General features: G+C 36.9%; 1 protein-coding gene across 1 annotated transcript in view; it reads left to right on the plus strand.

Annotated features, from left to right (window-relative positions):
• LOC116328576 (neuronal acetylcholine receptor subunit alpha-7-like) overlaps positions 1 to 16207 on the plus strand; it is a 38463-nt gene that overhangs the window by 3436 nt on the left and 18820 nt on the right. The window contains exons 2-3 of the mRNA XM_039612994.1: positions 4859 to 4998; positions 12715 to 12759. Coding sequence (XP_039468928.1) covers positions 4859 to 4998; positions 12715 to 12759 — 185 coding nt within the window. The remainder of the gene's footprint in view (positions 1 to 4858; positions 4999 to 12714; positions 12760 to 16207) is intronic.

Here is a 16207-nt window from a genome sequence, read left to right on the forward strand (position 1 = left end):
GTTCATGGTTAAGTACAAGAGGCAGGGTACACCCTCATCAGGTAGCTAACACAGTAAAACAGAAAATATTCACCCTTGCATCTCCAGCCAATTCAGAATCACCAGTTAACTCCAAACATGTCTTTGGACTGTTGGAGGAAGCTGCACAGGAACAGATACAAAGTCCATACAGAAAGGCCCTAGTCAGCCTGTGGATTTGAACCCAAGACCTTCTTGTTGTGAGGCAACACTGACCCAATAAAGTAAGTGCTCAGATACATTAGCAGGGAAGTGTAATATCAATACAACAGAATTAATTCTAAAGGTCCACAAATTCCACTCAAAGGGAAAAAAACCTTTTTTACTCACTGCTTAGTTTTTGTATTTACTTACTGTTTGGTTAGAAATATGCAGGAAAACTCTTTCACTTTCACAAAGTAACCACATTTAATTGTCTATTTTCTGGGTTACACAGAAGTGACAAGTAACACCCTATTTAATATGTGACTGGTCGCCTGACGAGAGCTGACAGAAGAAAGGCAACCACATGAACAAAGATATATTGAATACAAACCCATTTGTACAATGCCAAAAGCAAATGTAATGTCTGATAATGTGGAAATGCAGTTTGGGAGCACAATTTTTAGAAGTCAGGGCTCAAAATGCGAGTGACAATTTTCTGGGCAGAGATCGTACCTCACAAGAAGGACCACTGATAGTTGTATGAGGCCCTTTATTCCACCAGCTATCAGCTTTTTAAACAAGGTTCAATTTTCCCTGTCGGTTGTTGTAAACACTGACAACAGATTGTTTTCATTGCAATCTCGCTGACGGTCACACTTAAAGTGGTACGATGGTCTTTTATTCATTGTCCTGTGAAATTCACATTTTACTACTCTGTGTAAACCAACCTAGCTTTTGCAGGCATTAAAGATTGACTCTCCTTTACTCAAGCTCGTCTTTGGCCTGCTGTCCTCAAGTGTCCCTTTTATTGCTGGAAGCCAAAAGCTGTTAGGGTTTCCCTTTGGCTGGCAAAAGCAATATGGTGTACAGTAAGATGGGAAACCCAGATAAGAATTTGCTTCAGGAAGTATAGTTTCATTTTTTTCCCCCCAATATATTTTCCGCTTGTAAAACAAAGTTTTTAGTGTCATTTAAGGAGCCAAGAATATATGGTTTTCAGTTCAGTTATGGCAATTAAAACTGTAAGATTTTGGACACAATGATAGAAATAGATTTTGGGGCAAACTTTAGGAAATGACATGCTGTACTTAATTGCTGGATTTCCACCTTATGGATGCAATATGTAGTATTGTGAAAAATAAATGCATGATTGCTAGAAATTAAAGGAACAAATGAAAATAATAGAAGCACCCCAAGGAAGACCAGTTTTACTGATGGCTGTGTTACTTTAAGCCTAATTTTAAGTACATGAAAATTATTAATGTCCAACATGCATCAGGTTTGTGTGTCACTGAGAGATTATGATTTGTTTTCTCTGTCAGGAAGAATGACAACAGTACAGATACCAGTATGTGTAGTATTTTAAAGGCAGCATACAACTTCAAGGATGAACCACATAAACAAAATTGCCTTTCCGTCTATTGCTATAGAATCCAGGCAATAAAAAAGAAACAAAATCTTTCCATTGCAGTTAACTACACTGTACTGGTATGTCCTGTGCACCTATATCATTGAGTTCAGAATTAATTCATTAAAACTGAAAAAGAGCTACAGTTGCAATCTGGGTGATGGAAGTATGATTTGACGATGGAAAACTGGGGCAGAATCCTGTATGTCAGTGGCAGGCTCTGAGGGTAAGATGAATATTTTGAGGATGTAGCTATTTGTGTAAAAAAAAAAAAAAATTGAGGATAGGACCACCCACAGAGCATAAGAAATTATTTCCCTCCCTTTTGCTTTTAAAAGCAAAACTAACCTAAAATATTTATTATTTTAAGTTAATATTCTTACCAATGTGTTTTTGACTTTTTTGGACTGTATTTTTGGATTTATCGTGATAATAAAAGTAAACATCAAATACAAAAATGTAATTCTGTAAAGATATAAAAAACAACATATTTAAAGAAGTATGAAGTTACCACAGAGAAAAATCAACAACATGACTTTTTTGAATCTTCAGCTAAAGCTTTGTAGTAGTTCAGGGAGGTTAATATACAACATAGACGTTTTACACTCCTTGAAAACTACTGCCTTTTAATTCTCCCTATGTTAAGAATTAACATAAGGCTTTAATGAGATTTGCATGCTGCAGCAACACTAGAAAGAGTGTAAACAGTACTAGATTACAATAATTAACACTATGTACAACATCAAGCATTTCTAAGATCTTACTATAGTTTTTACTGTTTGTGCAGTTGTGTATTTGAAGAAAAAGGACAACAAAGAGGCATTTCATAACTTAAAGTGAGCATTATTTGTATTTTAGTCAACCAGTCAGCCTAGTAATCTCTCTAGTGTGTTCTGGAGAGATTAGATCTCTATTACATGACTGAAACACTTCAAGGTGCCTGGGAGGCATCCTGGTCCGATGCTCAAACCACCTTAAATGGCTCCTTTTGATGTGGAGGAGTAGCAGCTCTACCAAACTCTCCACCCTCAGCTGTGCCTAGAAATTCTGTCCATAAATATTATGAACAGAATTGGTGATAAAGGGCAGACCAACAGGCACTGAGAACAAGATTTATTGCTGCTGCCATTTATTCTGCAGATATCATGTTTGCAGGATGCCCATTCCTTGAAGGAGAAGCAACAGTCCTAAATGTTCTAAATTTGTAGATGGCATGCAGCTATTACCATTTCATTATTTTTCTGAAGTCTGCTTTCTTAAGTATGCTGTACAATAACACATTGCAAGTATTTACCACAAACACATATGCATGATTAATTGTGCAGTAATATTTCTGTCTAATTGTGAAGGTTTATAGCAAGACAGATTTCATTAATTGCCATGTTGACACCCATTTAGACATGTATATTATTTGTAGTGGCTCTTTGACAGGTCTCTTTACTGTTCAGCTTGTTTTTTTCTTGGCTCACTTCATTTTACTGACTCTCAACACTTTTGCTGGCTGCCACTTTCAGCCATTATGCAGATTTCCTGTCACCCCAAGATTTAGGAGTGACCCATCACTCGCCAATACCCTCACTCACAAATGCACAGCTAGATGCCTTTGTTTATTTTTGCCTCATTAGCTAATTAGTCATTCACTCAGTCATTGTCGGTGCACTCACGTCTTGGCTGTCACTTGGTAATTGCTGGAATATGCTAAGACAACATCTAATTTGGACATGGATCACTGGGGAGATGCAGACTGAGACCTTTTTAGCTGTGACTGAAAATGACACTGAAGTAGAGAAGTTTAGAAAATTATCTAATGTCATCCTTTAATGAGAGAAGCTGCTGCTCAAGGTTTTGGGGAACTCAACGCAGAGAGAAAATAAAATCTGAAAATAAAATATATGAAGTCCATATATTCTTCCACCAATAACTCAAAAGAGCCAATCAGAGGCTTTAAAATAGCTGAAATTGGAAACATAAGCCAGTGTTGTTGTTCTGGAGAAGAAAGTATACACTTGATGTTCACACCTGTGTTGCGCACACATTTCTACATGTTACTATAGGAAGAACATAGTCAGGATTTTCATTGTATGTTTTATCCATAATGTGTACTTGCATGGCATTTATTCAAATGCTATGGTAGGAGACCAAAACAGTATTCATATTGGTACTCTGTATACTTTATGTCATTGTGACATAATCCAAAGTCACCAAATATTATTACAGATTATTCATCAGATTTTTATGTCTTGATGTTCACTGAACCTAAAGTTATGGCTCTCTTCCATTCGTTTTACCAGAGCCTTGATTGTGTAAATTCCCCCTTGTTCTATATTTATATCAGTTGCTGTCTTTTTCAAAAGCAACACTGCAAGAAATTATAGCACAAAATATTCACATATTCTAAATAATACAGCTGAACTGTGAGATTCAGATTAAAAATTATAACAAGCATATAATAATGTTCAATACAGGTTTACTTCAGTTTAAGCTTTGACTGTAAAAACCAGACTTTTGTCTGGTTACACTAACAGATACACACTTAGGGCTGTGCAACCACCAGAGTCACACTTGAACACAAAAACAGTTCGAAATGTGGACTCAATAGTTGTGTGACATGACAACTCCATCGATTTGACCCATCCATCATCACTCTCCTTACCCTGCCTGCTGTGAAAGGGTCTTAACAGCAATTCGGTTAAAGTCACTGCTTTGACCGTCACTCAGAGTAATTATATTTCAAATTACGACAGCAGCACTGATAAAAAAGAATTTTAGCATTGTGGATGTGCTATACCCTCGTGACTGCCTGGGCTTGCTTTTGCTTGAGGGACTTTGCTGTAATACTTGTAATTGTTCAGTGTAAACCTCTTGATGAGGCATAATGAATACAGGAGAGAAAAAAGGGACACACGGTCAACACAATTAAAGTTCAATGATTTAATGTGCTCATCACATTCACCACAGTGCGACTTAATCAGTATTTATTGCAGAATTTGACACTGCATGAACAAATGTTGGTTATAACTGCAATAACAGTGCTGATTAGATTTAATATGGGTGGAGTAACTGGTTGATTGTTTTACAAAGCTACTGGATTGAGTGGGTCTTTGTTAAAAAAAAGAAAAAGGATGTGCACAGCAGAATATAAATTGATCAGTTCCTTCCACCATTGTTCCTATGGTTTTCTTTGTTAGTTCGTTTTCCTCTCTCACCATAGGGCAAATCAGTACAGGTTAGAAAGTGAGTGACTATCTTGCTTCATTTTGATTATAATTCTCAATTTATTCCCTGCAGTTTGTCATGGTGGAGTGTACCAGAGAAAGCTGTATCGTGATCTGATGGTAAACTACAATCGACTTGAGAGACCAGTCCAAAACGACTCTGCACCCATTGTGGTCGAACTCGGCCTCACTTTGCTACAGATTATTGATGTGGTGAGTCTGTATGTGTTTTGTGAAGTGCAGAGAATGTCTGAAGACAGTTGAAAGAAGTGTGTGGAATTAGTTTTGGAGATCAACACAGAGGATGAGGGTTTTTTTAAGACAAGTTGTACAGCAGCACACTGCCTGCAACTAACACTCATCTCGCAGCCAGTTGCACATACAGGCCACTACTGTTAGTCCAGTTTGAGAGGATGATTACTTTTACTGAAAACAAGCTTGAGGTTTATTGCCTACCCTAGTAACAGGATTACAAAAAGGTGTTGGACTTCTAATAATGGTTCTTATCTCTTAATAGAATCAGAATACTTCATTAATCCCAGTCCAAATAATGAAAAATAAAAGAATGGGGAAAAAAAAACATTGGTGATAGCAATAGTCTGCATGCAGGTTGGTGCACATGTGCTAAATATTTATCCCAAAAGATTGATTATGTGAATCTTTTCCAACTTACACTTGAAAATGAAGCAATAGCACTCCTTGATTAAATAAAAAACACTATTTTCCCACATTTTCTCATCTATTTGTCACTTTCTTTCCATACCTCCCTTGCCCAGCGTCATATGTTTTTTGGGCTTATAATGCTGTCTTACTTTGTGAAACTTGATGCATGTTTTTTAGGCTTTTTTATATTGAAGGTATTGCATCTTTCTTTATGCATCTTTTATACTTCTTTAAAACTCTGAAGTTGAACTTAAAACTATTATTCCACCAGTGTCAAACCCAGTCAAGGGGGAAAAATTAAAGATTGACATGGTGAACATGTTAACCATATCCTAACCAAAGGCACTATAGTGTGCATCTATAGATATTCTTGTAGGTTTTCAAAGTAAAAGTTATCTACAGTGTCAAACACTGATTCCTGCCAGTTTTCAGTTTGTTATTACTGAAAAGAAAAACAACAACAAAGATCAAATATTGTAAGATATTTTAATTTCTTCTTCAACTATTTTCTCTTTACAGAACTCTACTCTTCTATGCTATGCTAACTTGCTGCTTATATTTGTCACCAGAAATAGGAGAAATAACCTCTAAAACAGAGGTTAGAAGGTTTCATAATGGTGACTCAGCCTAAGAATATATCATTACTTGACAATTTTTAAAATTGTTTTGTCACCTCAAACACTTATTACCCCAAAGCATCATTATATTAAATTAGAGCTGATTAACAATGTCATCATGTCTTCCTAACTAGTCAACAAGCTAAGGCATATGGAAAAAATAACTAGAGTGCTCAACAGACAGATTTAGTTATTTTTGACTGCATATTTCGATCCCAGACAACATTTGCCAGCCTGAATACTTAATTAGCCACCTAACATTAGCTGGTTGCTGGTAGCCACTCCTTTAAACACTTTCTGCACAATACAATATCTGTGTTTGTCTTCTTCATTTTATGGATACCATCTGAAGTGGTACCCTGAGAGAAAAGCTTGACTTAAAGCATCCATTCTTATCTTTGTGTCCTACATTTTATACCCACAAACACACACACACACCCATACACACACCATTTAGCTCAATAGGGCACAATCCTCCCTTTCTCTGACATTCTTCACTCTTTTTCATGTTAAACCCATAGCTCTTAAATTGACACTTCTGTGGTTTGAGTAGATTTTCTGTCACATCTCATATTTTGCTCCTTCAGTGTTTGCTCTGCGCTCAATCAAGTGTTTCCTCCGGTTCCCCTTCTCATACACCTACCCTTGCACAAAAACACACAAACCTCCTGCCTTCTGGCCCCACCACACAGCCAGGGCACTCAACCAAAAAAGCCAAGCCGACACCCTGTCACATCCCAGAGTCAGCCCTGTGACAAGACATGAGGTTTCCTCATGATAACTACATGGTGGTACAGTAAGCCTCATACACTAGACTCCTATTCTAATTCTATTGTTAATATGAAGTCTCAAACAGCGCACACTAAAAACATTTTAAAGCATTTTAGATCTTGAGCTTCCATATAAAGAATCAGAACCAAGCAGCTTCCACATGGAATTTCTGAAGAACTCGTCACATAGTTACATGACTACAAATTTCTTTTCGTCAGTGAAACAATTTTATAGTTATTGTAGTTTATGTTATATAAATATGTATAGTGTGCATGTATGTGTATCTGTGTGTGTTTGTGTGTTGTTTTTTCATGTATTGTTGTGCTGTTAGATGGCTTCATAAATAATGAATAAGCTGGCAAAACCAGATGAATTAATGCTTACTGGGCATCTGTAAATAATGTAAACCTTATTGTGTCTGTGTATATGTATCTGTGTATAATTGCAATGTGTGTGTAATATGGCCTTTGATTCCTCCATCTGCTCCTGGGTAACTCTCTAACCATGGAAATAGGGCAGGTTGATGCCCACTGGGTCCACTGCCATGAATAATGCCATACACAGACAGACTGATGGACAACTGGTAACCATATAGTATAAAGTGCCACCATGTGTCTCATGCACCTCATCAGGAAACCAGTAAGGTTCATTGCAGATATGTAACGAAGTATATTTAATTGAGGACAACACATATATACCCTTTCATTCTTTTGAATTTCTCTTTTACCTCTGAGTGAACAACTATGAATGAGAAATAAATATTTGCAATTTTACTTTACCACACATTTACTTGAATACTATAGGTGTTGCGTTCTTAACTGATTAGGGCTTTACATTAAAAAATAAATAAAATAAATTTAAAAAACATGTACTATGACATTATTATAAATTTAAATATGAAATCAAATGAATAATGAGCTCTAACCCAGCTATCAACATTAAATTTGCACAATCATAGTATTGCCTCAATGAAGATGATTCAGTGATAAAATATAACAGTCACAATTTTGATGTACCATGGCCAATTCCACTGTTAAAAACTCATCTGCAGGAGTTTTGCCAAAAACACTTCATTAAAGACACATTCCCAACAAGTTTTTGTTATAAAAACATACTTTCACACAATGAGAATTTGCTGTGGTGATAATTTTAAAAAATATTAATACTAGTCATAAATGCTTAAGTAAACCATTTTGGATGCTTCTTCAACTGCCAAGTATGCTCGTACTACATTCAAAGTAAGATGGGAGTCTATTTGCTTTGGGATAATAGTATTACTTAACAACTCTGGAGGAAGATTCTTGACTCTTGAGAAAGATTAAAATAGTCAGAAAAAATGCTTGTAACAGATGTTTCTTTGCACAAGAGCAGGCACTTCTTCGCTTCTGTTCATGTTTGATTCAATCAACCCTGAGATATAAAGTATCTGCAGAGAGATGCTCCTCTTTCAGATAAACTGATGCATTGCAGCAGAAGCATGACCGTATCCATTGAGCTGTATATACAAGAAAGAATTTTCACTATTCTTTGTCCTGATGAAGCTCTATTATTCAAAGAAACTGATGGGAAATATAAAGTCAATGCAAGTACATGAAGCACAATAGAGTTTTCTAAGAAGATATTATTTATTTCAGATTTTAGAATTTGTTGTCTTCACTGTTTGGTGATTCTCTATCTTTGAAATACTGAACCCTTCATCTGGATTGGAAGAAAAAGAGGTAGGAAGTGATCCTATTGTTCCAAGCTGGGGATATAACTGAATGAATTCCACAGATGAAATCCTGTTTCTGGGGAAAAATGCACATGAAGATTTCAAACAAAGCACTATTTCATATGTGTATTAAATTTTTCAGCCTTGAATGCTGGATCGCTTGCAGTGAAATACAGATAAAGAGCTGTTATTAAATGCAAGTGTCCATCATGCACAGCCTGCAAAAACCAATCACAGCAGATTTATGAAAAGATTAGAGTGTTTATAGTGGGTGTCACAGAGCTGATACTGTCCATTGCAGGTCAATGAAATCCCACAAAACACCAAAAAAGAGGGGTCAGCCACAAAATAGAACAAAAACACAGCAACCTTAAAGTAAAGCCAGGTCTCCAAAACTGTACATTAGGTTGCACACCAGAGGGACATAAAACGTTTCTTTGTAATGTATACAATAGAAGGCTGTTCCATTTCAACTGTGGAGAAGGAAGCCTGTTTAAAAGACGCAGAGATTAGAAAGGACAGGTGGAGATAAGATTGTAGTTTGGGGGGCGTTAGGGAGGAATTGAGGAGGCGGAGGGATAGGGGGACGAGGGGGTGTAAACTGTGAGAATCGATTTTCACTACAAAGAGAAGTAAAAGCAGTGCTTTGCTTGGCTTGTCGCTGATGACACAAAGTTAAACCTTTGGAAAACTGTGGCAGTTGATTATATATCCTGATAATCATGACAGAGAATGTTAATGAAATTCGATGTTGTATGGTGTGTGCTGCTACATTTAAAATTTAGAATAATAAAAACTGGTAACTGTAAAAAAAAATCTCATTTAGTTACAATGATTTTTTTAAATTGAGGTGACCACAATCCTGAGTGTGTGTATCTATGTATCGAAGTATGTTCAGAATTTCCATTATATACCTGTGTAAAAAAAAAAATCCTCTTTTTAGTGAAAGACTGAAAAAAGCATGCAGAGATAGGGAAGTATAGTCTACAGAATTTTATTTGGTCAAGACCAGTATCCTACACATTATAACTTGGGCCGTTACTTTTACTATAACTAAACAGAGATACCTCTTTCTATAAACTTCAAATGTGACTTCCTGTTTTTTGCGTATGACTTAGGTTTAGTAATAGTTTTTGTTAAAATCTCTTCTCATGAATTCCTATGTAAGTGCATTTTCACGACTGCACTGGTGCCCTGAGCTTGTTAAGATATTATGGCATGTAGCTGCATGTGAAAAAGCAAGTGTCCAACCGTATCACATCAGATATTAGACAGTTTTGCCATTAGCCCCTTAGTAGAAAGTCTGTGTAATATTTGATTGTACTGCATATGAGAATAGGTAAATCTGGTGAATTTACTGCAAGCATTTACTTGCTCCTTGCAGGCTCTACACAGGTCTAAATCAAATAGAGCACTTCCAGTAATGGGCAGCATCTGAAGCAGACTAACTCCTATTAAGCACTGCATGCAAGAAGGTGCAATGTCCTGACCTAATTCTCTTGACACTGTTTAGAGTTCATGTGTCCATGTGGAAATGGGTTTATATCACTGGCTGTACTATGTTGTCATTCAGAAAGCATGGGGATTCAATGTTGTGTATTGTGTCATAGCAGTATCCCAGGTGGAAAACCTGGAAAACCAATCAGAACCTCACACTAGCTAGATTAAAGGGCCATGGGTCAGTACACTTTTTAAGAACGTTTCCCCCTCTGGCTAGCTTCAGTTTCCTGTGATGTTCAGGAGAATTTCTGGCTTAACCCAGATCAGAGATAGTGCTGAGGCAGAACAAACGTGTTTAGGATTCTTTATATGCAAAATATGTTTTAATTGATTTATATTGGTAAACATAAAGAAATTATTCTCTTCTTTGTCAGTTGCCTATTTTATATGGTATATTTACTTTAGTTTACTATAGTTCTAGTGTAAATGAACATCTGAAAATGCTTTGTTAATGCATTTATTGTGCCTTTTTATTGAAAATGGAAAATCATGGCTGCCAATATTAAGTGCAGTGGCAGTAACTTTTAAATTTTGAGTTAGATTTTGGAGAGCCAAGTGGCAGGTATAATTTTCAGCACGTCCTGTGTTTGCCCTGGGGTCTCTCTCTGTTAGGATATGCCTGAAACACTTCACCAAGTAGGTGCCCAGTAGGCATCCTAGTCAGATCCCTGAACCACTTTAGCTGGATCCTTTGGATACTGAGAAGTAGCTGCTCTACTATGACCCCTTTCTGGCTGAGCTCCTCAACCAATCTCATAGGCTGAGCCCAGAGGAAACTCATGGCCATAGGTGAGAGTAGGAACATAGATTGCCTGGTAAGCTGACAGCTTTCCTTTCACGCTCAAGTCACTCCTCACAACAAACAGATCTGTACAGCAGCCACATCAATGCTGACACTACAACAATCAGTCTGTCAGTCTCCCACTCCACTCTCTGCTTGGGGTAACAACTCATCCTTCTAGGTGCATTACCCTTTTCTGGCTGAGAACCATGGCCTCAGACTTGTTTTTGCTATATTTTAATCCTGGAGAGAGGAGATCCTGAGGCCACCAAACCAGAAACCTTGCTCTACTTGCCTGCAACTAGAAAGTCTGTACACAAAAGTTGTGAATAGGATCAGTGAAAAGGACAGTTTTACTTAAATAAAGGATTTAAAATACCCTCAAACATCCTCCAAAATTATTGTGAAGAATATGTCAACGCCTCTCTAAAACAATTTAACAGAAACTAAACATTTATTATCAAAGTACTATTTATTGTTTGACTACTGTTTTTAGATTATACTATTAGGCAAGTAATATTCAACAGAGGGGATATATGTGACAGTGATTCATTTAGTATTTCAAATCTATTTAGAAGTAAAATATAAAATCAAGAAGGTTTATGAGCTACTGTATACATCTTAAGGAAGGTTTTTCTTAACATCTCAATGAAAATCAAGAATCATTGCAAGCAAATATTTCAGTGGTTTCCCAACTAATGTTTAAAGATAGTCCTAAAAACATCTTAGGTGACCGGTAAGGTCATATCTAACCATACTTCACCACTTGGACTGTTTCACCAAATAAGAAATCCTGAACATCCAGAGGGAGAAAAATGAAAGTAACAGTGTGAAAGAGTCTGATAAGACAGGAAACTGTTCAGAAGCTTAGTTCTGACAAATAGAGAAAAATAGAGAGTACAGTAAATTGATTTCATGATTTTATCTCAGTAACTTTAAAGGAAAAGTTTTGAAAGGGTTGAAATAACTGTATTATTCCAGCTTCAGTCATGGGTAGAAGATAATGTGATAAGTCACTTCAATGAGTCCATGGATGTTAAAAAAAAGGAGCTATTCAATGAAGAAACACAGTACAAGATCATCCAGTTACCTACAAGCAGCTTGCAAGTGTTTCAGATGCAAGGCAGTGATAAAACATGAACCCAATGTATCAGTGCATAACACAAGGAGCAAAATGTGCTGCTGTCATGTAGGATTTCACAAAACAGACTCTAGTTCATTCGCATCTCAGTTTTTTCCCCCCTGCATTGTTCCTGTGTCTCTTTATCCAGTACTACTACTACTATTTCTACTATGACTTGTTTTGTTGAAGCATCTCTGAAATCAGTTTCTCTGAACATTTATTGCTCTCACTCTCATCTCACTACTTCTAGAATCATAAAAGAATCAACAGCCATCCTCTCCGTTTTCCTCCATCTGAATATTTGACCATGAGTTGGACTTTAGGAGCCTCTCTGTATTTATACTTTCTCAGTATGGATAGAAATGGCTGTATGCTCATCTCTTCTTGAAAAGCCTCATCCTTTCTGTGCACTCACCCTGTCTATTGTCAATGGAAATTGTTGCTTGCCCCCTGTTTCTTTATTATTCTGTTTAAAATGTTGATATATATTACGTCTTTGACATGGCATTGGAAGAAAAATAAGAGAATGCTGAAAGAGTGCATCGTTGTCATTCAGTTAGCCGGCAGCTCAGAGTCATATGAGATGCTGTTTGACTTCATTGCCGATCTGTCTCATTATTGTGCCTTATGTTTAGCAGAAGTGAATAATTTCTTTATTTTTTACTTTACTCTTGCCCTGTAGAATATTGTCATTTACTATCTGCCTGCACCCATGTCAACTCACTGCTGATTATTCTCTCCGTCTCCTTTTGTTCCCCTCCAGGATGAAAAGAACCAAGTGTTGATCACAAATGCCTGGCTGCAGCTGGTACGTCTCATTTTTAAGTCCTTTTTTGTGTGATCACTGCATAATAATTGTCGTTTAGGATATTTTTGGAAGCCATATGTGGGTTGTGTCATTCATATTTCCAATAAGTGAACACATCTGACTGCTCTTGAAGGCATAGCACAAGCTACAACCAATAACCTTTTGTTTAAAAAAAAAAAAAAATTCTGGGAGCAAACAAGAAACAGCACGATGCAGTTTTATGTCAGACATCTTTAAGTGCCAAGTATAAAGGAAAAATAATGTCAGGATGGATCAAAAATGATAATATGATATTATATAATATTTAATAATAGCATGGCATAATAAGCCTATTTATTGTCAGCATTATAGCAGAGGATGGTGATAGAAATATATTTTCAAAGATATTCTTTCATGACTCAAGATTTAAAACACTGGGTTACTTTCTTTTGCTGTTTAAGCTTTTCTATTTTACCTTTGTTTTGCTCTTAAAAATGATATCTCTGTGTTGCTACATATCAGGCCTTTGACATTTTCAACATTTAAAATACAATTTTTAAATCTTGGTTCCTATTTCAGAACATGAACAAACATAATGTTTTCAGGCAACTCATATTAAAATAACACTTATAATATGTCTTAATTATACTCATGGCTTGGCTACATCCAGGTCATTGTGCTATGAAGGTGAGGCTAAAGCCACAGAAAAATCAACATCCTCCTCAACTAATACAGTCACACACTGAAATACAAAAATAGTGCCGTTCCTACAGACAGGTGACAAAGAAAGACATTACTTTTTAAGTTTTTAGGCCACTACATGCCAGTCTCTGGGATATTCCTGGACTTATCAGCATTCCCATATTCCCAAAGATATTCTCCCACTTTATATTTTGATAATGGTCTTGGCAGCGTCTGTCTAACACATCAATCCAAAATCTCCCATAGGTGTTCAGCTGGGTTGAGTTCTAGTGACTGTGAAGTGACTCACATCCATTTCATACACATCAAACCACTGAACCATAAACCCCTAGTGTCTTGTGGATAGGTTCATTGTCAGCTTGTCCAGGATTACTGCCGTCAGCACAGATATATGTCATCATAAATTTGACCACTCAGAACAAGTTATTGATCTGTATTTACCATGTTCCCTAAGGAGGTAAGTGGACCAATCCATGCTAGCTAAGTACTGCCCAAAGCATAACTGCTACACAATATCTTCATTGTAGACAGTGAAAGGTTCAGATTTTTACTTTGTCGTGGTGTAGAAGTATTTAACCTCCTAAGACCCGAACTCTTCCATGGCATGCATTTTTAATTTCTCTTTGATATTTGGGCATATTGGGGCCCGATGAATGTAAAAACAAAGAATTACCAGATTTATTTTTTTTTTTACCTTATTTTTGTTTTTAAGAAAAATAAGAGCCACATATGAGGATATTCATTTAAAATTTTGATAGAACAGTAGCAGTATAATGTCCTCGTAAGTGGATATCAGGCCCATGTAGAGCAAAATTGAGTATTTTGGTCTAAATAACCCAAAATGTGATGTCCACATATGTGGACGCCAGGTCCTAGGAGGTTAATACAAAATATGTACATTTCTGTAAAAAGTCCATCTGTGACACTCATCTTGGCAATTACTTGCACTAAGTTGAAGTAATTGTTTCCTGTATGACTTCATTAGTCTCTCATGTCATTGTGGGAGAAATTTGATATTGTTGATATATTCCTTTTTTTTTTAGTTATTTGAGGTTTGTAGATATTCGTTAATGCAGAGCCCTCCATGGTGGCTGTTAGTCAGGAGGTAGGACAGGTCATCTACTAAAAAAAAGTTTGGTAGGTTTGATCCCCTGTTGCACCAGTCTGCTAGAGTATCCTTGAGTGAGATACTGAATGCTGAGCTGCTCTTGATGAGGTCATTGGAATATGAATGTAAGACAGAAAACACTAAGATGTAGAAAAAATGGTTGTATGAATGTGCGTTTGAATGAGACATGCTGTATAAAGAGCTTTGAGTGTTCAAATAGGCTAGAAAGGTACTACATAAGAACAACTCCACATATCTATCCTAAGCACTGCCACATTTCAGGTTGTTGTCTGGACTTCATGATTGTTGTGTGGATTTCATGACTGCAAGTTGTCCAAGTCCTTTGATTTCAAAAGTCCAAATCAGTATCCCTCCACTACTGTGCTTGACAGCTGGCATGAGGTGCTTGTACTGATATGCTGTGTTTGTTTTTTGCCAAATGTGGATTGGGAACTTTATGGTCACACATCTCCACTTTGATCTCAAGTTTCCAAAAAGCATTGTTACAAAAGCCATTTGGCTTAAACGGCAAACCTAAGCTGCTACTGTGTTCTTTTTAGAGAGAAGAGTCCTTAACATTGAAAATATTAACTGAGGTCTGTAGCATCTGAGATGCAGCTCTTAGGTTTTTTGCAATTTCTCTGAGGATTTCTTGGTCTGACCTTGTGGTAAATTTACAGGCACATCCATTCCTGGGGAGGCTGCATGTGTTAAAATATGCCTGAATGCTCTGAACCAGCAAACTGCTAAAACTGTTCAAATCTATTTGATAAGTAGCACCTGTCTTTTAATTCCTATGTAAGCAGTAAGGGTGTACTTTGTTTTCACAGGACTCTATGCAGTCCAGTCAAAACATTTGTGTTTACATGACTGTATGTGTGAAGGGAAAAAATGGATTGGACTGTTGACTTAGGTTGCAAGTTGCAGCAAATGTCACACTGTATCTGTGGTAATTTTGTTTGCATATACTTCCAAGCACTACCTTCACTATTTCTTTAAAAACTTTGCATTGCTTCAACACAGTCCACCAAAACTAAATGGCCTGTATTTATATAGCACTTTACTAGTCCCTAAGGACCCCAAAGCGCTTTACACATCCAGTCATCCACCCATTCACACACTGGTGATGGCAAGCTACGTTGTAGCCACAGCCACCCCTGGGGCACACTGACAGAGGCGAGCCTGTGTGTGGTTGCTATGCTGTTGTCAAACGAATTCCTATCTCTTATCCACTTGACTTAAGTAGAATTTCTATATCAGAATAAGAAGTAAATGGCATAAGAAATATGCATTGCAGCGTTTAGTAGCTCTAGGAAAAGTGTTACATCAAACCAGCCAGGTAGGTACAACAGTCTCATTATAACAACAGCCACACTCAGAAGATCCCATTAAGTATGTCACAGCCGTCAGGTTGAGTTGGCTGCTGACTAGCTTACAAGTTGAATAAATCAATTATTCAGGAAGCCTCCTCTTTAATACTGGCATCTACTATGGTTCAATGGCTTAAGGGGGCTTTGCAGACATTGCAATTTTTGAGAGAGACCTAAGATGTACATTAACCAGCTCATACAAAGTCAGCTAGACAGTCAAAGAAAGGACAAGTTTGAGATTACAGGTTTATCAGTCAATGATTGTTCTACATCCAGATGTGACTGAAAT

This window comes from Oreochromis aureus, linkage group 6 (assembly GCF_013358895.1).
Source record: "Oreochromis aureus strain Israel breed Guangdong linkage group 6, ZZ_aureus, whole genome shotgun sequence".
Lineage (NCBI taxonomy): Eukaryota > Metazoa > Chordata > Actinopteri > Cichliformes > Cichlidae > Oreochromis > Oreochromis aureus.